The sequence below is a fragment of the Erithacus rubecula genome (assembly GCF_903797595.1).
Source record: "Erithacus rubecula genome assembly, chromosome: Z".
NCBI classification, from domain to species: domain Eukaryota; kingdom Metazoa; phylum Chordata; class Aves; order Passeriformes; family Muscicapidae; genus Erithacus; species Erithacus rubecula.
In genome coordinates, this window is record NC_136661.1 from 9,314,480 (window position 1) to 9,339,783 (window position 25,304).

The 25,304-nt window shown below is 42.7% G+C and overlaps 2 protein-coding genes across 5 annotated transcripts in view; both read right to left on the reverse strand.

Moving 5' to 3' along the window:
• Positions 1–2,851: 2,851 nt before the first annotated feature.
• Positions 2,852–19,282, reverse strand: GCNT4 (glucosaminyl (N-acetyl) transferase 4). 4 transcript variants are annotated; one of them, XM_079330263.1, is made up of 4 exons: positions 18,740–19,282; positions 15,064–15,261; positions 12,649–12,724; positions 2,852–4,431 (listed from the first exon to the last, which is right to left on the reverse strand). In XM_079330263.1, the coding sequence occupies exons 3-4, from the start codon at positions 12,654–12,656 to the stop codon at positions 3,063–3,065; spliced, it is 1,377 nt and encodes a 458-aa protein (XP_079186389.1). In that variant the 5' UTR covers positions 12,657–12,724; positions 15,064–15,261; positions 18,740–19,282; the 3' UTR covers positions 2,852–3,062. The 4 variants fall into 4 exon arrangements, with proteins under 4 accessions (XP_079186389.1, XP_079186390.1, XP_079186391.1 ...); XM_079330264.1 differs by having other exon boundaries at positions 19,060–19,196; XM_079330265.1 differs by lacking the exon at positions 12,649–12,724.
• Positions 19,283–22,557: 3,275 nt separating this feature from the next.
• The window catches only part of ANKRD31 (ankyrin repeat domain 31), a 58,633-nt gene continuing 55,886 nt past the window's right edge, over positions 22,558–25,304 (reverse strand). Inside the window, exon 22 of the mRNA XM_079330393.1 lies at positions 22,558–23,192. Within this exon, the coding sequence (XP_079186519.1) occupies positions 23,041–23,192 (152 nt within the window). The 3' untranslated portion in view covers positions 22,558–23,040. The remainder of the gene's footprint in view (positions 23,193–25,304) is intronic.

Sequence of the window (25,304 nt, forward strand, 5' to 3'; positions counted from 1 at the left end):
AAACAGAACAAAACAAACAATCAAAGAAAACCACCAAAAACCCCCCTAACAAACCATGTGAGAGCACGTAAGTGCCTGTATGTTAACTTTCAGCCTAAATAAAACTTATTTGCTTTGCCATAAACTGGGTTCAGCCACTTTCCTCACAGAGTTTGTGTATCATGCCTTGGTTCCAGCAATGGCAGACCTACTGTGTAGAGAGCAGTGATGATGAAGATATTACCCACCTCTGTATCTAATCACTTAACTGTGATACAGGCATCATTATGGCAACACTGCTGAATGCAAAGCCAAAAAACAGAGAGAAAACTATTCAAAAGTTAAGACACTTATATTTTGACTGTATTTTCTTTGGAAACAATGGAAAATATTCTTCCTTCCTCAGAGATCTGCAAGAGTCCCTGGAAAACCCAAGAAATCCAGCTCAAATTCAGTGTTGATCCTGCTGTGAGCAAGATGCTGGACTAGAGGATCTTCCAGCCTCATCAGTCCAATGACTGATTTTTGTGAACTGCCTTTCTACAACCTCAAATAGCCTTTAAAGCTACTTTCAGAACAGAAATCCCTAGAATTAATTAGAGAATCAGCACTCCATAAAGCTGCAGCTCTGTCTGTACCCCTCCCACGTCCCCATCTAGCAAACCCACAGGGGTGATGGCTGGTGCTGCCTCACACCAGCCACCTGGGAAGAACAAGGTGCCTGCTTTCAAACTAGTTAGATGACAGGCACCACTCAACCCAATTCAACTAAAATAGCACAGACTTACATGTTGATTAAAATTAGATACTTCAATGAAGTTTAATGTGCTGGTGGATTGTTTTCATAAATTTATGGTAAATCAAACAACTACAATTAAACCCAAATGAGTATATGTGTACATACATACATAAAGCCAGTTTAAATAAATACAAAATTTCAAATATTTCATTAAGCATCAATTTATATGTACAGAAGACTGTAGCTTGGCCCTCTGGGGTCCTAACATTCTCTTTTATTAACCTTTATGCCACAGGAGGACTCTATTTTATATGCAAGCACTAATATATGACTATCAATATTTCATTTTCTACAAAGTATTTATAAATTACATCAAGTCAGGACAGCCTTGGGCAGACATGGCATGTCACCGAAGTAAGCCACACAGATTTTAAAAATAATCCCCATTTATTTCAGAAACAGTACATTTAAGAAATACTTGACCTGTGCAGCCACAGACTCCAAAAATAGTTTTGTGGATAATAAATTATCCACAAAATAAGTTAATACTAAATAATTAGTATTGTGCAGCCAAACCCACAACACCCACAGGTTTCAAAGTGCTTAACAAGACAATAGAAGGTTATGGTTCCCATTTTACAGTGGGAACAGCTCAAACAGAAAACTCAGGTGGCTTGTCTGAGGTTTTACTGAAACTCAGTGTCACAAATGTGGAAAAAAGCCTGAGAATCCTGATTCTCAAACCAGTCTTGAGCCACAGATTACTTCACTGTGACTAAATTTAAACTTAAATTTACTTTAAATTTAGAAACTGAGACCAAAAAGCCACTTGGTTCTTTCAGCTCAAATAAGGAGCAAAGATTTCTCATTGATATGAGATATGGTCATTACTGCAGCAATCTGCAGATCAGTAAGACCAGATACAGATATCCCAAAGTCACTCACGGGGAAAGAGTCCCCTAATGAAAGACAGATGAAAGAAGACAGTGGCATGGAGAAAGCTAAACCCCAGGATCCACTGGAACCACCAAAACTGAACTCATGGCAGGGCAACACTCCAGGGAAACCCTCAAAATGCCAAGCAGCATTTCTGAGTTTCAAGGGTTTCTGCAGAGACCCCTGCACTTGCAAACACTTCCCTCATGCTGGAGTGTGGGCAGCCCAGCTGTGAAAGGCTCCTGAGCCACTCCCCTACCAGTAGGCTGGCTTGGCCCTGGCAAGCAGGGCTATTGGAGAACTCCTGCCCTACAGCTGAACCACGGCCCATTCAGGCACCTGTCAGCCTAGGATCAGTCAGGTCAGCACAGCCAGGGGACATGCACACAAAGACACTTCATGCAGAGCCTTCATTTCTGCAGTATGGCTATTCTGATGATTACTGCTCAACTTTGTGTGTTCTGCACTGCAACAAAGCACCACACTGCTGAACACCAAGTAGAAATAGCACTTGTTATCCACTGTGGGTAGACATAATGTCTCAAGAGGACTGGGATTTCACAGAAAGATATTCCTACAGGCAGAAACAGGAATGAAGATTGACCTCTTTTGGCATGGATATCTCCCCCAAGTGGCTGCAGAGACTGCCCCTAGGGCAGGCATGTACTCTGCCTTTGGAGAACACACAGCTGTGTGCACTCAGCAGTGCACAACTGCTTCCACCAACTTTCACTGTTTGTGAAACCAGCAGCGTTGGCACAGCATCTGATCACACTTCGTAGAAGGAAAAGCAACGCACAGGTTAGCAGGGAGAAGAGAACAATGGTACACACGATGCAGCATATGGGATCTTCTTTTGCTTGTATCATCCAGTCTTATTCACATTGCAAAGATCTATGCAGCTCCCACAGATGAGAGGTGTGGAACTTCACGTGAGGTCACATGGGCCATTTGGTGTCATGCTGATCTCTTGGTTTTTTCTATGACATGGGCACTTACAGTTTTCCTGAGGTAGCAGATACAGAGGTCTTCCCTTTATTCCTTTAAGAAAAGCAAAAGTGAAGGAAAAGAGGACAGGCAGACAGAACTGCTGGAGCTTCTTATAAAATATACAGATGCACTTGAAGTAAAATACATTTCTGAAATACTCCACTGGACAGACAGCACGAGAGCCTCCAAAAGCAAACCATCTCAGAATCACCCTGAAGACAATTACAGGTTTATTGTGGCAAAACAGTTAATCAGAGAGAAGTGAATTTTCATAAATAAATAGCCAGACACCTGGCCGTGCAGGGCCCTGGATGTCATATAGAATGGACTTTTTTCTCACTGCCATCCTGCAGCAGGTCAAGGCAGCAGAACTGCAGGTGCTGAGCACACAGCACTCACAGCAGAGAACACAGCACTGCTATGTCAAGGCATCTGTAGAACTTAAGTGCAGAAAGTGTTTATCAGAGGACAAATGTACCCACTCCTCCTGCTGCTCTGCCACCTTTTCTGCCAAGCATTTTACCAGGACAGGATCTACTTTGGAGTCAATCTTGTTGGCGAACCAGTGTCCGTAACTCAGAAGCCATCTCAGTTCTCCAGCCCCATAGATGCAGACACTGCGCAGGTGGGTACCAGTGCATGGAGGGTACAAATAGTCTTCCAGATAATTCCATTTCACCAGACGAGTTTTGCTTTGTAAGTCTGTTACATCCTGGGATGACCTTGGAACTTCCCCAGGAACCCCAGGGACACGTACAAGAGTGGCCCAGAAATGTTCATCTGGAGAGTATGTGTCTCTTGACCACTCAAAAAAATCTTTTGCAAGTGAGCTTTCAAGGGTATATTGAATAAATTCTCGGCTTAAAACAAAATAGGCACTGCCTACAAATATCTCAATATCATGAGGTGGTGGATTCTTGGAAATGTTGGTTTTTACAGGCATCTGCATGTATTCATAAGGCACTTTCATAAGTTCATAGTGATAAGTAAATCGTTCTCTTTTGCTGCTGCTTGGCTTTGAGGTTTCCAGCATGTTTCCTCCACCAAGCTTCTTCAGTTCAGTGACCAACTGGAAATTTGATCTCAAAGGGAAATCTTGGCCACACAAATTGATAACATACTTCCAAGGAACTGGAGACTCCATCAAATCAGACAAGCAGTTGAAATCTGCTTGCAGGCGTGAAATATGTGCATAGTCCACTGTCTCCAATTTGGATGCAATGAAAATATTTGGGAAACATTTAGCTAGATTGTTCAAAGCAGATTTGAAACTTTTTGCTGCTTTTTGGTCATAATGGATGCAGTAAATATTTTGATGACTGTACAATGAATGTATGAGCCTTTCTACCATTGCTGCATCTTTGTGAACAACCAAAGAATAGGCAATTGGAAAACTCTCCTCCTCTGGAGAAACAGGTTTTAGCTGGTATTTCCTAAGTGAACGATACACATCACAGTCACTTGTCATTGCTACAACATCTTCATCAGCTAAATCAACTATTTCTTTTCTTCTTATCTCTAAACTCTTGCCAATTTCATGAGGATCTTGTTCATATATAGATGAACAATTAATTTCATACTGAAACTCATTTCTAGGGTATGAATATCTGTTTCTAACATAAGAAGAAGTGCTCAAGAAGTGCTCAACTAAATAAATGCCTTTAGAGGGAAAAAAGTGTCTTTCGACATGGAGGAGCTTCAGCAGTGCAATCAACCACCCAGTAACACACAGAATCAAGATCTTCCTTTGTGAGGGACATTTGTAGGACCACTTGTGCCTCTTCATTCTGCAAGAAGAAAGAGACATGGTGTTATTTTAAATCAGAAAACATCAGAACCATTCCAACCTCTGAGACAGAGGACTGTACACCAGTCTGCCTACAGCATAAGCACCACCTTATTAGGAAGGGCACTGATAATCTCTAGTTTCTTCTTAATCATAATTTTAAAATTTCATTTCCCCGAATTAGCTAAGTGAAGGCAATAAACCAGATTATTTCCAGTCAAATAAGAGTATCAAAACAAGACTCCCACTGTTTTTTTCTACTACAACAAAGTACAGCAACCCCAGGACTGGCAAAAGCATTACTGTCATCCACATGAGTAGGAAGGATTATTTATTTTCCTGAGTAACTACATTGCATTCAATGGGAGCAGCACAGTAATGTCTAGTAAGTCTGCAAAGAATATGTTCCTAATGGTAGATATTACTATTGTTTTTCTAAAAAGCATGAAACTGAAAGCTTTAGAATTCAAACACCACGTTCTCATTATCACTAACACTGGAGCTGGCTTGTAAAGATGTCCAGGGAGAAATTAATTTCCTTCCTGTCCTGTGCCAACAGGATCTGACAAGCCCAAAGTCCTTTCTCTCTTTAGATTTCTTCTAGTAAATACTTCTAACTTGCCCTGAAGTCAGAGGTGGATAAAGACATAGCACTTTCATCCACTGCTGTGAACAAATAAGGAATGTACCCTTCTGAAGGCAGAAAGGGTGGTGGTAAGCAATAGAACATCCATCCTGCTCTCTGCCAAGTGACATAATCTTGGATGTGACCATGAAAACACACGTGGCCCCTTTTTACACAGCATGCTATTTAATAACATTCCTGTGTAGCACATTAACAGCTGAGGTATTACCACAATAAAAGCTAAATACAGAGATCCCCTTTCATATAGCTTTGCTTTACTGGCTGAGTGTAATCATCACTGTTACTGTCCCTGAATTAAAATGAGACCAGAAGCACATACAGCAGTAAACTTAGCTCTGAACTTAGCTTAAGTGAAACTCTACTTTGTTTTTAAATTGAGCAGCTCCTGGTATTTTCTTTTGAATAGAAGCTGTCTCAGAGTGCTGCCAGAGCCATTAAAATAGTGGGACCAACAGATGTGGCTCAGATGCCTGCACATCTCACATACACATGCAAAATCAAGTACTGAGATGTGCATTCAAACCTACTGCAGGACTAACTTGGGCATCTTTAGCATTCCCTTAAATGTCAAGTCTTGCAAGATGTAGCTACATTTAAAATGCAGCTTGTCAAGGCAGAGCTTTTTCACTCGTCTATTCTTCCTTGACTTTGCCTTTCTCTGTTCATCTTTGTCCTTAATATTTCTATTCTAGGGCATAAGAAAGAAGGAAATGTTATCTGCTTGTTTCACCTGGGGGTTGCCAGGTGCAGACCAGAGTAAGCACATACTTATTTTTGTAGAAACCAAAGCTGAGTAACTCTCTGTAGGTTTTAGAAACAGTCTCCAGATATGCTAACAAAGAAAGAGAAAAAACAGACCTTATAGAATCATAGAATATCTTGAATTGGAAGGGACTTTCCAAGCAGGAAACCTTCCATTAGGCCTTGAAAAATTCCAGGGATGGGGAATCCACAACTTCTGTGGACAAGCTGTTGCAGTGCCTCATCATCCTCAAAGGGAAGTGAGGCATTCATATCCCTTGAAGACAAAAATCCCATGTTGCCCCATAGCAAGCAGGTGCCTTCCTTCATCTCTTCTTCAAATTAATCCCAGTCCAATGCCTAATCTGGGTTTCCCCTTTACCTATTTGTTTTTTTGTATCTGTGTTTCTGGAGAAAAATCACTTTTAAAAGCTGCTCCTAACCAAAGGCAGGTTTTCAATCATATGAAAAAAGCCCTGTAGAGGGGAAGACAGGTAACCTGCCCTGGTTTTTCCTTAGGAGAGAGAAGACTGGTGTGGTGTGGCCTTTCTGTGAAGCCCACCCCATGCCTCTGCCCAGTGTCTCCCTGGCTACAAGGGACAACACCTCCCACCCCTGGATGAACAGGGATTGCCTAAATCAAGGAGTGAATCTTCCCTTACTCTCCTTCAAAAAGGCAAGTCTGGGGAAAGAAAAAGGAGGGGAAAAAACCAACACATTCCAAACTTCTCCCAAACCTCCCTATCTGTGTCAGCTCTGGCCAGCTTCTGCCAGTGCCAAACATTCTGTTGCTATGAAACCAAGCAAAGCCATAGAATCTCAGAATGTCCTGAGTTGGAAGGGGGCCCACAGAATCACTGAACTATAACTCCTGGCCCAGCACAGGATACCCCAAGAGTCACACCATGTGTCTGAGAGCATTATTCACCTCAGACTACTGAACTCTGTCAGGCTGGTACTGTGACCCCTTCCCTGGGGGGCTTCTTCCAGTGTGCAGCCTCCCTCTGGGTGAAGACCCTTTTCCTTACACTTAACTTAAACCTCCCACACAACTGCACTATTCCTTTGGGTCCTGTCACTGTCCACCACAGAGATGATGTCAGTGCCTGTCCATCCACTTGCCCTCACAATGAAGTTGTAGGTCACTATGAAGTCTCCCCTCAGTGTCCTCCAGGCTGAACAGACCAAGTGACCTCAGGTGTTCCTCACACAGCTTCCCCTCAAGGCCCTTCACCATCCTCATGGACCCTCTGTAGCCTTACATTAGGCTGTTGTGGCACCAGAGCTGCCCCCAGCACTGGAGGTGAGGCTGCCCCAGTGCAGAGCAGAGCAGGACAATCCCCTCCCTTGCCTGGCTGGCGATGCTGAGCCTGATGCCCCCCAGGACACAGGTGGCCCTCCTGGCTGCCAGGGCACTGCTGACCTGTGTGCAACTTGCCATCCACCAGGATCCACTGGTCTGCTTCCACAGGGTGCTCTCCCAACCTTTTGCATCCCAGTCTGTCCACTCATCCAGGCTTGACCTGCCCCATGTGCAGAATCCAGCACCTGCTTTTGTTAAAGTTCAGAAGATTGGTGATTTCCCAGTCCACTAACTAGTTGAGATCTCTCTGCAGGATCTCTCTGCTTTCAACAGCTCCTCCCAGTTTAGTGTCCTAGTTTATAGCTTTATCTTGAGTCCTGTGCCCAGCCCATTTATGAATGTGTTGAAGAGCACTGGCCCTAAGGAGCTCCCTGTGGAGCCCCTCTGGTGACAGGTCACCAGCCTGATGCCACCCCATTCACTGTAACCCTTTGTGTCTGACCTGCCATCCAGCTGTTCACCCATCACATGACATACCCAGAAGGATCCTAAGAGACAGGACCAGAAGCTTTACTGAAATCCAAAAAGATCACATCACATCATCAACCAGGTGAGCTATCTTGTCATAGAAAAGAATTAGTTTGTCAAGCAGGACCCTCCCCTCATGACTATGAACAACTGCATTTTCTCTCAGGGGTTTTTCATTAACTCCCAGAGTAATCTTCTCCATAATTTAACCAGGCACTGGAGTGAGACTGACAGTATTGTAGTTACAAGGTCATCCCTCTCGCCATGAAGGAATTTTCCTCATATCCAACCTGAACCTGCCAGGGTGCAGCATTTCTTATCCTGTTGCTGGTTGCCTGGGAGAAGAGGTTGACCCCCACCTCGCTACAACCTTCTCTTAGGGAGTTGTAGAGAGCAGTAAGGTGCCCCCTGAGCCTCCTCTTGTCCAGGCTAAAAAAATGCAGCTTCCTCAGTCACTCCTCATATGGCCCTTCATCACCTTTCTCTTCTAAATCAATTATCAGTATAAAGTTAATATCAGTGACTGGGATGTCCTGATGAGCAGTGTGAGACCAGAGAATTAAATCTCTTGGGACAGAATGGCTATCACAAACCTCATCAGGTTTTGACTGAGCTGCAAAACTTTATTTTTTACCATATGCAGACTCAAAGCCCTACTCAGACACAGAGGTGTGGTGCACACACTGTCCTCTCCAGAGGAGCACAGAATGCATGAACACAGCAGATAAGAACAGCAACCTGTTACTGCCCAAAGCACCTATCTTGGGTAGCACTGACCAGATGCTAACTCTGGTTATCTTGCTCACAAAAACTTTTTCCTCAGGTGATGCCGTACAATACACAGGCAAGGTTCCATCTTCTGTATCCAGATTTTATATTATGGTTTTATATTATAACCTTGACATTGCCATGTTGCTTTGTTCTCTAAAATGTGTAACTTGTCTTTTCTACATGTGAGAAGATTCCTGAGGTATATTTGCTTGTACCAGGACCTGAGGAGGGCAGGAGGCCCAGGTCTTCACCCAGCATATATCTTCTGTCTAGATCCTCCCCAGTTATACAGCCCTTTAATGAATCTGGGCTCCCAGGGAAATCCTCTTCCCCTGCCTCTGCACTACCCTATTATTAAACCTCCCAGATTTTGCCCCCTCCTTGTTAGCCAAAAACAAACACGTGCATTTCTATCTGATTAACAGATCAATTTATTATGTCAAAAAATCTGCATTTCCCTTATCAGTGGCACTGTAATGCAAAACTTAAAAACTAATTTTATTAAATTCTGGGGATTATCTCTCCCTTTACAACTGCTGCTCACATTCAGTCAGAGAAGATGGATGAAGGTAAAGCATCCATCCCTCAAGACCAACCGCAGTTCAGACTCACAGAGATAATGCACTCAGCTGCAAGGACTGCTGTGTCAAATATTTCTGAATTCATACAGCCATCATGACTATTGCTCAGGCTACAATCCCAAAATGAATATGGGTGAAGCTGTCAGGAAAGGAAAGAAATCCTTTTGCCAGGTCCTCAGGCTTCACATGGGAGGACTCTGACATCAGGAGTGTGGCAGCTGGGAAGTGGCCCAGATAAAAGCTTCCAGTCATGAACCTCAGGCATTAACTGCAGCTCTTCTGATTGACAGCAAGGCTCTAAGTGTGTCTTCTGTGATACTGAAGTTTAAAAATGTTAGGCATGGGTAAGGTGTGCTGCAACCTAGTTGGAAAACCCTGAACATGCTTTTCTCTAAACCATGTGAACAACTGAATTATTTTGCATTTTACTAGCACCCCCAAAAAACCCTCAAGTCAATGTATGCCTTAGAAACTCAAAAGAAATACTTCCTGTTTCAGGATTTTCTGTTTGAACTGAACTGAGTCTAAAAGAAATTCAATTTTGAATGAGAACAAAGTACTGCAGAGGGCAACAATCCATGTTTTAGTTTGTTTTACAGATTAGGGTATTTTCACCAAAAATAGGATAGATTAGAAAAATGTTTGCTTCTTCATTCATATCTTTTATTAACCAAAAAAAAAAATCTTCTTTTCTGCAAAAATCTGTAAAAGCAGCAGTGGAACTTCTGGCCTCCAAGGAAGACCCTAAGAAGGAGAGATATCTGCCAACCTGAAAAGATACTCTGCTGTTCCACCTGAGTGCTGTGTAATTTTTTTTTCCATGCTGATCTTACATGCTCTACAGCCAGTGTGCACTATCACATATCAGGTTTTAAGGTTATTGCAAGATTGAAGCTTATGATTCCTATATTATTTAATATTTATTATCTATAGTTCCATAACACTGAATACCTAAGATGCTGTGGAAACAATAACAACCAGTGCAAGCAAGATTGAAATTAGTTTTGATTATCCCCACCAGAATTTTCTCTGTATTTGCCAAATCAGTGAAAAGTTAACAAGTTAACTTTGCATCTTCTTGGTGCTGTGCAAAGAAATTGTTTTGGGCCAGCTGGGGACCTGCATATCAAGGTAGCATTGCATACCTCATACCAGTCCAGCATCTTTTCCCTGGAGGGAAGCAAACCACACATACAGGAAAGGGAGCAAAGTCTGAGCCACCAGTAAACACACACCCCTTGAAATTAAAAATAGGAACTGCTGTTGCTTTTAATTGGAAGAAGAACACAGCAGTCAAGTGAAACTGTACATTATGAGAATTGAAGAACCACCTGTGAGCACATACACTAACTAATTGGGAATAACATTTTTTACAAAATATGTCTTCACTCCTTCAGGGTAAAATTAAGTTTAAACTATCATTCCTAGTGAGAAAACTGTATGCCAGCATAGGTTGTTTCATGGAACAACAGAAATATGGAAATACATGGCTTGGAAGGGGACCTTTACATGTCATCTAGGCCAACTGCCTCACCACAGGTAGCAACATTTCCACTAGACTGCTTGAGGTTGTCACATAACATCTAGACATACTTAATGTTAGGAAGCAGAACTTAATGTGGTGATACTACCATGACTACTTCTAGATTTGGCCTTGAAAAAAACAGCAGAGAGCCTGTTCTGCACCCTAGTTGCTCTACTATGTACCTAGACATACACCTTACCCAAACTAAGCATCTGAAGCATTCTGCAGCTGGTGAAAAGACACCAGAAACTGCAAAGGATCATCAATTCATCCCAAAGTATGAACAGTGAGATGGGCTGGATGAAGCATCCCTGGGAAAACCATGGTCACAACAAAACAAAACCAGGAAAAAGCCCAGCTTTTGCACCATAGATGCCAGCTCTGCCAACTCTGCTTGCAAGGGCACAGCCTTGTTGCACCTCTAATGTGAAGAATTCCAGGGGTATCAGCATTGCACCCAACCCTGATCCTCTGCCAGGAACACCTCAGCAGCTCCTCCATCCCAGAGTGGCACTCAGATGCAACAGAGAAAAGCCAGGAAGCTGCTGTGGCCAGCACAAGTCTCAGTCAGCCTGGAGAACCAAGATCCTGCTCTGGCTGACCTCCAATGGCTCAGAGACACCAATGCTGCAGCAGCTTCAGCCCCCTTTGAGGCCAGCCCTCTGTGAACGTTTAAGGAGGCATTTGAGAGCCCAGAGGAATGGACAGGTTCCCTTCATCAGCACAAAGGAACTGGCAGGCTTTGGGCTCACATTGTGTCTCTCAACACAAGTTCTCACTTTAGTAAGACTAATAATGTGCATATGGAGACCTGGTTCCTGTGAGAGATCAGAACTTGGCTGCAGGTCCTCAAACTATTATTTTTTCCTTTTCAACAAACCCAATGTACCCAGACTCTCAGTCTGTGCAACTTTGTGATGTCATTCTTGCACAGGAGGAGTATACAGCTCCCTTCACCCTGAGCAGGAACAAATTACCAACTTTCACATTCCTCTTGCTTGGCATGGCAAGTCTCCCCTGCCATCTGCACAGTGCAGAGATATTCCCAGTTTGTCCAGTTTGTATTCAGACCATATTGAATTAGCAGCTTCTGAGCTACCTTGTTTGAGAAAACACAGAATTTTTCAACTCCCCAGAGTTCTGTTTCTTTTCCTCATTGTCTTTTCTGGCATAGCCTGTGCTGCATTTAACTCAAGTGCTTCAGAGATTAAAGGTAGAAGCTTCCAGGTGCATCTAGAATGTCCACAAGCTCCCTGGATGTTGCCTGCAGGTTGGAGCCATTATGCATCATCCATCATTACACCATCCTGTAAGGTCCACCACAGGAAGCCCAGAGCCTAGTTGAGCTAAGGTATCAGAGGTACCTCCATGTAGAAGAATAAAACTCCTGCTTTGGAGGTTGAGTTTTGCTCAGGAGCAAAAGCAGGTGTATCTGCTCAAAGAGAGCTGACACCACAGGGAGGGAAAGGCAATCCTCTGGTGCTGGAAGCAACTGGCTTAGCAGCAGGCATGCAGGCAAGACTACCTGAGGAAGTCTGTAACCCACCTGCCTGCAATAACCAAGGAACACAAGGTATGTATCAATGTCCACTGGCCCTCCAGCTCTGCCCTCTGCCAGTCCCTCCTGAAGGACCTGCTCAGTAGGCAAGAAAAAGTCCAATCTCAACCCCTAGCTACACTGAGCTACAGAAAACAAAAGCCAGGATCTCTCCTAATGCATAGAATTTTCACATTTATAATACCTTTCCACTTAAGCAACACCAATTAAAGAGGTCTGTGACTTTCTACAGATGTCACAAATTGCTTTTGGTGTCATGCAAGACAGCCAGCTGGTGGGAACTGTCTCTTGTTTGTTGTCACATCTCCTCCTTGGGACTGGCTTACTCAGAGCATATGCTGACAAGACAGAATAGGGATTCTTGGAAAGCTCAGGGTGTGAACAGGGAGTGCTCTGTCCTATGTGGATCTGAGATACATGGTGCTCTCTACAAAAGCCATTGTGGGGCAGCTTGCTTATGTGCTTGCCACAGAGTAAGATTTAAGTAAAAGGGTCAAGTTTCAGTCCAAGTCTGTGGAAGGAGATGAAAGAGAGAACAAATGCAGGGGAACAGGAGTACTTTTACCCCAACATGTGATTCTTTCTTGCATGAAAAAACACTTCTGCATTTGTACTGCATGAATCAAGCTCCTTGCTGTCACCTAGATTAAAAAAGTAAAACGGGAATGGGTGCTGAGAAGAGCAGGAGCAGAACAGAGGCTGGGAAATTACAAAAAAGGAGAATGGACAGAGGGATTGAAAAGAGTAATTACTTTCATGTAGGTAGCATTAACAACAACAACAAATATCAGAGTAGCAGAACAAGTGCTTTCTCCAGCCTGTTACACCCCCATCACTCAAAGGCATATGAGGTAAAAACAGTGTCTACACCTCTCCTTGGAAACCAGGTCACAGTGTATTTCAGCAGCCAACACCATTACTACAGAAAGCAGCAGCTATGGGAACAGTTCCCTTCCCTCCAAGTAAAAACACTTCAGGAAAGTTCCCCATGATAAAATATCTCTGTTTGTTTAAAACACACCTGCTCACACAGCAATGCAAACTTGGTGGTTTGCATGACCAACTCAGCAAAAAATTAGTTAGCTCCTCCTAGTTTTCCCTCTGGTATATACAAATCAAGTCTGGGTCATGACAGATCTATGGGAAAGACAGGAAATCATGTTCCTGGGAAACTGGGGAAGAGAAAAAGTAATCATGTGCTTTTCTTAGCTATTTATTTTAATTTTTTGTAAACTATCTGTCTGAATTAAACTTTTAACAATACTTAACTATTCAGTGCTGCTAACTGGAAAAGTTAATTTATTAATGTGCTTTTTTTTTTTTATGCTACTAGCTGGTTGTTTCCATTGCAAAATTATCTATTGATAGGGATCATGGGATTTCTGTGGGAGTACATTTTATTGGCATTAAATCTCAATCAGTTGATTCTATCAAGTTTGCCTGGCTTTCTCCCCACTTGCCCTGCACAGGAGCCTGTGGGCACAGAGGAGCCTGTGCCCCTCTAACACAGTCACACTTAGCACCAGCTTCATTCTGTACATCTCACCCCCTTGTTTTGGCTTGCTCACCTGATGTAAAACTACTTACTTTACACTTACATTTTTTCTAAATTATGGGCAATTAAAGAGCTAAGTAACTTCAATTTTTTAAGCACTTAATTGCAAGATGTGGAAAAATATGTCATTACTTTTAGAGGTAATTAGATAATAAACCTGCCAATTTTAAGACCCTGAAGACTTAAAATAATACAATGTCCCAGTGAAAAACAATGAGAAACTACTACAGTTTATCATGGTGTGGTTTTTGCTTCTGGAAGTGGAAAGACAGGTTCTTGCCACACACTGGGGAAACACAGGTTCAGCAAAGACCTGGCAGTTAGGATATCACACTTGACTTTGTTCCAGCCCTAATCATGAGGACTCCTTCTTGCACGGGATCTGTATTTCCTAGCAGAACTTCTTGTGCAGACAGTAAGTTGCCTTGCCTCTCAGTTTGCCACCCACCTCCAGCTCTCTGTATTCTCTTTAGAAAAGGCTGGATTCTCCTTGCTGTTTGCCTCCAGTGGCAATCCCCACAGTTTCAGTAAAATATCTCACATCAATTTCAGCATGTTCACGTCCCAGACATATGTAAGGTAAAGAAAGTCAATGTCTCAGCTCTTTGGCCAGGAAAAGAGGCAAGCAACTTCTGCAGGGTCATGCAAGCAGCACAAGAGAGAACATGACTCCTCTGCAACCCCAACTAATCTGAATTGCTCTACAATAACTTCTCATGAAAGCTCTTTTGCTGGAGGCCTGAAAAGTCTTTCAGGAAATCCCTTGGTACATCCCATACTATTATGAGATGGCAGTCAGAGGATTTGCAGCTCTCTAAAAGCAAGAAAGTGCTAAGAAGGCCCAGAGATAGTCAGTCATCAAAATTCCCAAGCCTGACGCTTATACATTGAGAATTTCAGTTCTCTGACTTTGTGACATAGGGGTATCCGTGTTGCCAAGGACATAGTATACTATAAAGGCAGGAGTCAACAAAACAAACAAACAAAACCCCACTAACAAACACATACTCCAACAAATAGAGTTTAGTCCCTTCTAATTTGTGGCAATCTAGAGTTTAACAGCTTTTTTTCACCTCATATGGGGCAATAGTACTTCAGTGGAGAGAGGGTTAATCTTTAAACTGAAGTATAACATAAAAAATTAGACCCAAAGGGACAGAATTTGTGTTCATTGGCAATGAGAAGCACTGTAAAAGAGGGTGGAAATTTCCTGTTAGACAGGGAAGCAGGAGAAACTGCACCACACTGCAGAAAACTCCCATTAACAGCTCAAAATATTTCTCCATTTCCTTCACCCCACCACCAAGCTGCCTGCAGACTCTTGTCTGCAAACCTCCACTGTAAATCACACTCTTTAAGTCATTTCTGCCACCCAAAAACACAGCTTGATCAGCAAGATCACATCAAAGAGAGCTGCACACCTACCTCCTGGAGTTTGCTGTGGTCTCCTCCCCTCTCTAGGATGCTCTGTCCCAGGACATCAATATGGGTACAGCCAGCTGGGTGGGCAAACAAAGTCCTAGTGTCTGCTCCATCCTGCCATTGCCTGCAGCCTCCATCAGTATCAGCACTTCAAGTGCATATGAAGTTGGGCACACAGAAGTAGTAGGGATGACATTATTTCTTGCACAAATTAAAAAAGAAAATTGTAAAATGTTAGCTGAAAAATAGTCAACAAGGAAGCTCGACATGGTAAGTCCCAGGGGTGGCTATGGCTATAGTTTTGAAGTAATAAGCCTCTGCTTTTTAGCAGGTTGGTTGGGAAGGTTTTATTATTATTAAGCTGTGGAAGGCATTATCTGTATAAGAAGCATTTATTTTTGTTTACTCACATAGCATTTCTAAGCACCAAGAAGACAGAGAGAAAGGAACACCATAAAAAGAAGAGATCACATCAAAGCAACCTAATTTCCTTCTCTAGCAGAGAAAAGAGGACTTGGGGAGAGGAAAGCATTGAGACATAAGGAGTCTGTCAAAAGCCTCACCAATTTTGCACATAATACTTCAGGTATCAAGACTACAGGTCTCAGAGGGCTTGCTCACTCACAAATAAAATAGCTCTGACACTAAGCCAAGGCCAGAAGTTTGGGCTACTATTACGACATTCACAGTCCTCATGATACATCCCAAAATTCTCTTTAGATATGATGACCCACATTGCAAGTTCACCTATATATAAATACTTCATATGATACACCAAGTCTCCATGGCAAGAAATACATTTCTGGGCTATTATACCAAACTTTTCTGTGAGTGATGCTTACAAAGAAATTTGAGGAACTAACCACTGCACTATTTGTGTATACCACAAGCAACTAACACGGTATTTCCCCCCAGGAAAGCACTGCAACAGTATTCCTAAGGCATATATAGCATTCTCCTCCTCTCCATCCACATTTTGACCAAAATGCAAGCAATAGCCTCCCCTTCATCACCAGTCTCCCAGCTGATACAGAATTACAAACTGCACTTTTGTGACTGAAGTAGGCTGAGTGTCATAAGCCCCAAGGAGGGCCCTCAGTGTCACAGATTCAAGGGATCCTGCAGTCCTGCCTTAGCTCATTGTCTCCAGCATTGCAAAAATTATATAGAGATAACAGTATCCAGATTCCCTAATATGGAATATTAATACTTAATATTGGCACTCTATTTGCATAAGATTGCAAGATAGTAGCTGGGTCAACCTTACCTCTTTACAGTGTGACACGAGGGTACAGTGGCCAATTGTATCACAGGTTATAAATTGATAAAAAAAAAAAAGAAAATGGGACATTTTATGTGAGACAAAAGCTCCCAGCACATGCAAAACTGGAAAAGGTCTGCAGACAGCTACAAATATAAGATTTAGGATCCTGATTTGTCCCTACCTGAAAATCAAACATGCAGAAAGACCCCCCCCCCCGCCACCCGAGAAACAACAGGCCAACTCCGTAGTCAATCCAAAAAGAAAAGGTCTTTGATTGGCACCAGGGAATCCTGAACAGGCCACAGACTAGCTACTTGACCAAACAGACAAGCCACACAGCAGCTGGATAACACAGCAGAGCCTGTTGCAGGAGGTTGGGTGGGTCTCTGACAGGCTGGCATCTCCCCCATCACCTGCCTTTATCTGGGCGTGGTGAAACCACAGCTGTCTCTCTTGCATTAAAAGCAGAGTGATATCTGCCTTGCACTTGGGCACATCACAAATCTTGGTGAAGCCATCCTCATTTCCAAGTGTTTCAGGGTCTGATGAGGCTTGACTTGTTGACAATTACGCAAAATGTATTCTCTTGCTGGATTCAGCACCCTGCTGTTTATATTACAGAAATGAGCTTTTTATGACTCATCTGGTACATTTTTTAGTTCCTTTATCAATATTTCTTGGAAGATCTCAAAAGCTGGAGTCACCATATGACTCCTGATGACTCTTTCTGTAGCTGTAACTGCTACGTAAATGCTTTAAGCTTAATTCCTCTGAACTTACCTGGACTATGTATTTCAGATACAGTCTCTTGCCTCTCAGCAAGGTATTTATAGGATGGTCGCAGCCAGCCTGTTGACTGACTAGAATAATTTGCACATATTAGGCCATAAAATAGCATGTGTAGTACAGGTTATGAACCACAAAACTACAGAACCTGGTAAACAAGCAGTTTAAGTGTGTGGACATCTTTCTTGAGGGTCAGGATACCCAGTGTAATACCACACAGAGGTGATGCCAACCCAAGACACTAAAACCTGAATGTATTCCTTATCACCATTACTGTTTTTCAGAAAGTCATAATCCTAATTTATACTACACATATGTCAAAAAGCATTAGCCAGGTTCGTTGGTAATCTTTAAACGCCTGTACAGCTCGGCAGCATACACAAAAATACATGAGAACTGGTTCAAAACCCACCACTATCAGATGTATAAAATCAGAAAACACAGCTGCACATATGTAGTAGCATTTCACTTCCTTTTCCGTGACCATCTCAGAAAAGCTACACGCATGAAAGAACAATGACATCATATTCATGGTGCCCATCCAGCCCAGGATGTTGTCTCATGGTAGTCAAAAGCTGATGTATGGAAACAAGAGAAAGAACAAGTGATCTTGAACACCTTCTCCACACGTCCTTTCCAGTTCTATTTCCTTACAGCTTAGAAGTTTTCAAAAATACGCTACAAATGTCTGTTTCTTATGAAATTTTGAGTTCTTTCACCCAGTCATTTTTGGACCTACACAAGCTTTCTGACATGCAGAGACTAGGGAGTGTGGGGGTGGGGGGCAACATGCTACAGCTCACTAGAGCATAGTGTAAAAACCCACTTTCTTGCACTTGCTTTCGATCTTTTGCCTCCCGGTGTCAATTGACTGTTGTAATTCCCTGGCTGAAAGAAGCAAGCAGCTCTTTCTTGTTAATCACTCCTACTTCAGTTGCAAGTTTTTCTACCGTATCTACCCCTCAGCTGTTTTCTCTCACAAGCTAGCAAATGAAAAAGGACTACTACTAAGGAAATTTATTTATGCAAAAAAGGCTACTATTAAGGAAACATGCTTATCTCAAAATGAAACAGGTTTGTTTATGGTTTAGATATTTGGAATGAGTTAGAGGATGTTCAGTGGAGCAGATCCTCAGCTGGGACACAGTGGAGGCTCCCTGTAAGTTCTTCTATTTCTAAGCCTTACTCTGGCATTAATAAATCTGTTCACCCAATAATCAGGGACAAGACGCTACCATCTCTCTTCGAGGAAAAAAAAAAGTTCTGACAGACTCTTGCTATTGTTACTTTTTGTTTCCTCACAATGAAAAAAGCCTCTTTCCACACTAAAGAAACGACTAACAGCACTTGGCAAATTTGAACACAGCTACATGAAGGTTTTAAACAATTTACTGAAAAACGAAAAAATGCCAACACCACAGCAATCTCGATTCCTCTTACCAAACCTTACTCTAAGTTGGTGTAACTGTTGCTTCTGGAGAGAAGCTTATGAGACTACAACATCTGGGCACACCGCCTACCAGCCGGACTGCGGGCAGGTGTGTGTCTCGGCTCCGGACACACGCACCCTGTTACCGAGACACAGAATCCCCCCGTAACTAACTTTCGCGACAAAGGGCACCTTCTTACCCGAGCTCTCCCGCAGCGCCGGCACGGACCCTCCCGCTCCGGCCGCCTCCAGCGCCGCGCCCGGCCCGGCCCCGTCTCCCCGCACAGCACCGCCCCGCTGCGCGCCCGCGGAGTCACACAGTGCCGCCCTTTCCTCCTCCTCCTCCCAAACTCCGCCGCCACGGCCGAGCATCCAAATTTGCGTCTAGGGCGAAACCTCCGGGAGGAGGACGGGAGCTGCCGCCACCCCAGCGCGCCGCTCCGCGAAGTTCGGGCTCAGCTCCGCGGCCGGGAGCCCTCGCTGCCGCTGTCCCGGGATGTGCCCGCCGGCCCGCACTCACCCGGGCGGATCGCGGCCGCCCCGGGCCGGCACCCAGCTCGGCTCCAAGGGGCGCTCTCGTGTGCACGGGGCGTGTGATGTGTGTGCGGCACAGCATTTTCCTCCATGACGTGGAGGAAAAAAGAAGGGCCGCCGCCCGCCCCGAAACCTGGCGGGCAGGAGGAGGACGAGTGGGAGGTGACGGCGAGGTGCCCGCCAGCACCTGGAGCGGGAGGAACCCGCCGCCTCCACGCCGCCCCTCCGGCAAACGCGGCACCGACTTGCCCACGGCTGCCCCTCGGGGGCGGAGCGGCCGAGGAGCTTCCCAAACACCACGGCCGGCTCACCGGACGGCAAGGCGGGGCTGGGGACCAGCCCCCGGGCCAGGCTCCTTGTGCTCTGCTCGGCTGGCCCGGAGCGCAGCGCCGTGAAGAGGGACGGGCTGCGGCGGTCCCGGGCCGGGTGGGCATAAGGCGCGGCGACAGCTGCAGCTCTGAACTAAGCTGCAGTCTGGCGTTAACCCTCTGCTTTTTATCAGGTTGGTTGGGGACGTTTTACTATTTTTATGTAGCAGTGAAATAAAGTGCCGCTGCACTGGAATACTGCAGCTCCCCAACCACTTCCAGGCTAAGGCCGGTGTTGCAAGGTCAGGCCGAGCTGTTGGCTCTGCTCGCAGAGAGCCTGGGGCCCTCTGCACCGGCTCGGTGAGAAAGACGCCACCGCACCAGAGAGCATCTGTCTGCTGCTGTAGCGCTGACCCTGCAGCTGGGCACCGCTGCGACAGCTCGGCTTAAGGCTGGTAATTGCATAAGCCACTGTGACCAAGTTATTTGTAACTGAGTGTTTGAGCTCTCACCACAGAAATGTGTAAGGGAAATCAAAAGGCCGCAAATGCTGGAAAACTCACCTGTGGGTTACTCTGCTACAGCAGTACTGGTGTAAGTAGGAAAACCTCCTGCCACAGACAAAGCCACAGCCTTAGTAAAAACAAACAAATACCCCAACAAAAACTCCCACATTCATAACTCAGAAAAACATAGATACAAACATCACAAAAAACTCCTTTGAATCCTGTTCCAAAGTCCCATTCCTTAGAAATGTTTTATTCCCTGCGTCATGTTTCTTGATATGGCCAGTAAATTAGCAGTTTAAATTTCAGTTCACCTACATAATTTCCTACCCAACTAGTTAAATAACTACTGGTGATAAGAATAAATACTGGGCCCAAGTGTCATGTAGGCAGTTGCTTATTCTACTGATTTAAACAGAGTACTTTCCTCTAGTTTAGTATTAAGGTTTGAAGACCAGAAAAAAGTCTTTGTGTCATCATGACAAAACACTCGCCAACTGCAACTGCTTCAAGAATTTATCCAATATCCTATGGCAACATTATCCATCCTTTTCCCTCCTCCTTAGCTGCATTTGCACCATCAAAAAGCCTAAGGGTATTTGTGCCTTAGAGTATTGTAAATACCCTTCCCAAGCTGGCTTTCATTCCCATTATTCTCTTCCCTGACCTGCTCTGCTTTGCCTGGCGAGAAGGTGCAATGCTTTGTGTTGATCCTCTGCTTAGAATGACTTCAGCACTCTCTGCACCTGCCATTACTTCTTTTCTCTTCTCCGTGTGTTTCCCTTGCACACAGTGCTTCATGACCTCTGACCTGTGTTACTCAGCAGGTCACATTGGTTCCTGCTGGCCTTAAAATCTATGGATCTTGTGTTGTACTGTCTGCCTCCCAACTGCTTATCTTACTCCTCACTCTTTCTTTTGAGTCTTGCATTCTTCCTTACTGTTTAATCTCCCCACTGACTTTTTTTTTATTCCACATCAGCAATAAATAAATAAGTAATTCAGTGGAAATATGAATCTTATTTGTGTCTCTTGTTCACTGCATCACCTTCTTCTCCTTTTATTCCACATGTGAATATTAACAGCAGCCAGAGTGCCAGAATGTCTTACTATTTGCATTTTACATCCTTTTTTACTTGAGCTTGCACTACATAAAGTAAGTGCTAATTTGCAGACTAAGAATGGAGAAGAGGTCTATTGAATAAAAGAAACTGAACTGTGAAAGTAGCAGAAGGGGCTAGGAGGGTGAACTGCCATTTGTGAGCAGAAGCTTTGTTTCTCTGCTGCAGTTAGCACCACTAACAACTGTCTACATTTAACCAGTGACAATCGTTTATATTTTTATGCAAAAGTGCACTTAAAAAAGCAAAAATTTAAATTGATAAAATATGATGGTGTAAGTTTTTTTCTATATCTTGATGGATCTTTACATTAAGATCAAAGGATTCCAGCAGGGAGATTAGAGAATATTCACATTTTTAAGATTTGGGAGCAGAATCCTACATTTGTTAGTCATATTAAACCACATATTTTTAAGCTAATGCCTTTCTCAAGATGCTTATATACGAATTTAAAACTGAAAAAAGCCTCACTGGTAGTTTACTTTTACATACAGCATCTGTAAGAGACAGTGGTTTTCATGCAGCCCTTTGCATTTTTACCTCTTTGCCCAGCTTGCTCATTCAATTTTCTGTCACTGTATCTTAGGATTCCCTTAGGTCATGTAATCACTATCATTAATATAATGGACCAAAATATTACTGGCAAATTCTTCCAGGTTTTGTACATTAATTTTATTAGACATCTTGCAACAAAGAAAAAATATCAAACAAACATGTAATTTAGAGGTCATATTAACAGTCAAATACCTGCTGCTTTTCAGTGAAAGTGTGTTATTTGAACGAGCACTTCCTTTGAAACAATATGCCTTCAGGTTTGTTTTGCTACAGCAGTTGTGAGAACACTCCATTTTCTTTCTTTGTGAAACGGACTTTACAAAACATCTGTCACTCAGCAGCTTCAACCCTTTTTGCCTTCCAGACCACTGGCATTTCTTTATTCTTACCCATCAGGTTATGATTGCTCATGCATCCCAAGGTACAGTACTATCCTTCTGCACATCAGACCCCTCTCACTTCTCTAAACCAACTTCAATTTAAGACAGAAATCAGATCTTTGCAGAAGAGTTCTTCATACTCCAAAGAGCTTGCTGACATTATGTATTAACAGGAGACACTTCCCATCCTATTCACTGGAGTTAGGAGTAGCAGGTACTATTATTCCATCTCTTCTTATAATCCAAAGCACAAAACAGCAAGAAGATCACTTGAATGCAGGTACTCTTTTAACAGCCAAATGTGTTACAAATATACTGCCAAAGCAGATTCAAACATTGCAAAATTAAAACAAACAGAAAACTCCCAGAGACTGGGATGAATATCTAAGATGCTGTTACCTGGAAAAATTTGTGTTCCTCAAACAGGCTAATTGCATTTCCTGTCATATGCCAGCACATTCTCTGCCTATCAGAGAGATTTGTCTGGAACATAAATGGAATTTTCCTGAGCTCTTCCAATAGCTAAGATTCCTCTCTGAGCACTTGCCCCCTTCTCAAATGTTATATACATATATATATATAAGCAGAGCCGATGATTTTCAAGGCTGCTCATCTTGACTTCTAGCCTAGCCTAACAGTTTCTGTTATTACACAAACACACACTGCCATTTTTGATAGCACATGCTCAGCCTCAGCAGTTTCAGATTAAAGGTGTAAGAAGTGGCTGGGAGTGTTGATGCCTGCCTGTTTCTGTCCTGTCTCATCAAGCATGGACAATTACTTTAATCTTAAATTAAAACTCAAAAATTCATATCAAGCAATCAACCTGGAATATAATTCACAATGAGCATCAGTGTGTAAGTCCTATCTACTTCCCCATTTCTTAATCTTGCAGCACAAAATTAAATATTGACAGTTATTCTTGCCTGCTACTAAGTACTTTCCCGTTCCTCACTTACCCAAACAATATTTCTATCATCCCAAAAGCTGGACAAATGATTTATCAAAATGACAATAACAAAGTACTTAATTCTAAAAGCTCAAACGTTTACTTTTAAGTGATGGCAAAGAAAAACGTATTAGCACTCAAGAAGTCTTTAGAATCCAAAATCTTTGCATTCTTTGTAGAAACTCCAGTGTTTTTCCATTGCAGAGCATGGAAGAAACTCCTCTTTATGTGCCATTACTATCTCATGGAATTGAAGAAAATGCATCAGACTTTCCACTGAGTTGAATCGAACAGAAGAGCCTGTTGAAAATGCAAAGTATTACAGAGTGTAAATTAGATTAATGGAAAGCAATCACTGGCACAATTACCTAAAAAGCTGTTTGCAGTTTGTCAAAACCTTGTAAGCCTCAGTGATCCCTAAGAATCTGTAATGTGCCCTAGGAATCTTGTGGGGTAAGACTTGTGACATCTTAGCAGTATGTCTCACTCAGACCCAGTCTTCAATGAGACAAGGGCCACACTACACCTCCTAGTGTTCAGCCTGAGAAGATAGCCATCCCAGACATTTCCAGTTAGACAATAGGAAAATACAGTTTTCTTTGGTACTGCTTGAATTTCATGTATTATGTCTATAAAGAAGCACGTTCAACATACTTTCCCAAAGTAAGGAATCTCACAGAGAACGCCTTCATCCTGAAATGAGTTTATAAAAACGTGTACTCCTGCACAGAAGAAAGTGCAGGACTGAACTACAGGTATTTTCAATATTTGAGTATCTGCTGGACTGAACTAACTATTGCAATGCATAAATTTAAAGCACTTTTGTCAGTACAGGAGAAGCTGAATTTTTCTCACTGTTAAAAGCCAGTCACAAAGTAACATTGTAAAGATCCACCAGTAACTCCAAAAGGCACTTGGAACTGCTGATTTCAGAGTTACTTGCTTCCATGTATCTTTCATCCTCACTTTCTCCCTTTGGTATCCTTTCACAAAGTAACAGAGCTGCTGATATGCCACAACCAGCCCAATACAGAAAACTGCCAGTGAGGGCAGAACTGTCACACATAGCAGATGGTGTCAAGAGAGAGAACTCTCATGAAAGTGGAGATGGTTTCTGTTTAAAAATACAACAAAATCCAACAACAAAACCAAAACAACAAAACACAACAAAATATTGTGTCCAACCAACATACAAGTGTCTCAAGAAGTAAACCAGGATACATATTTCAGGATTATTAGAATGGTCAAGATAAATCCTTGTCAAAATGCAGAGAAAACATGTTAGAAGTGACATCAGTTGGCCATTTAGGTTGTACTCATTACTGGGCAATCATATGCCATCCCAAGAGTCTTTCTTTGTTATCACCATTTTTCATTTGTGTTATCTACACATATTCTAAGAAGCAAAATACACTCACTGGATGGACAACATCATTGGTGCTAGTGCTAAAACCAACAGTGCTATTTGCAAGTGTTAGACCTTTTAATTCCATGTCTTGGTGACGGTTTCCCTGCCATTTCCTGAGCTCCAGGAGCACAACACCCAAAGCCAGTGAAGTAGCAAATTGCTATTAGAAGAGAGAGGATGGTGTTCAGAGGTGCAAATAGAGTCTTGTGCATGTGAGGATGACACCCTCTGCAAAACTCCTGACTCCAGCGAGGACAGGACTGCATTTGGTAACTTACAAGCTCAGTGAATGTTCAGTACACATAACACAGTACATACTGAAACAAAATGTATGATCTGATGTCTGGAATATATTTAAATATCACTGACTGCAACAAAGATGGGCAGGCTGCACACAAGACCCACACAAAAAGTTACATCACAACATTCCTCACACTTATGAAGCAGCAGTCAGTCACACCAGAAGAAGCCAACTTATACACTCATTTAGAAGTGATGTTTTAAAGGGCACAAAGAATGCTTGGATAAAAAAAATCACAAAATAGCTTTAAAGACAACTTCAGGTAAAAATGATCTTAAAGTAGGCCTAGGTTTTGTTGGGGTTTTTTTGTTTTGTTTTAGTTTTTTTTTTTTTTGTTTGTTTGTTTTGGTTTTTTCTTTTGGTTTTTAATAAAATAAACTGGCAGAAATTGAGATTAAATGTTTTCATCAATGTTGAGTATACAGAGGCATGATATGCATGACTTCAACCTGCTCTAGTTTGTTGAAAAAATGCTTTTTTTTGTTCTGAAATGTCCACGTTTTGTATGAAAGCAGAGGGAAAATTCTTAGCAAAGCCCATAGTTAATTTAACATCCTGTATTGACAGATCATAATTGGAGAAAAGATGCTATTTCTAACTTTGGAAATGCTCTTCTCTGTACTGCAATGATTTAACTTACTGACTAAAAATTCTCAACTCAAATGTGAAGTGTAAGAGAGATAAGACCAATAACTCTATTAAA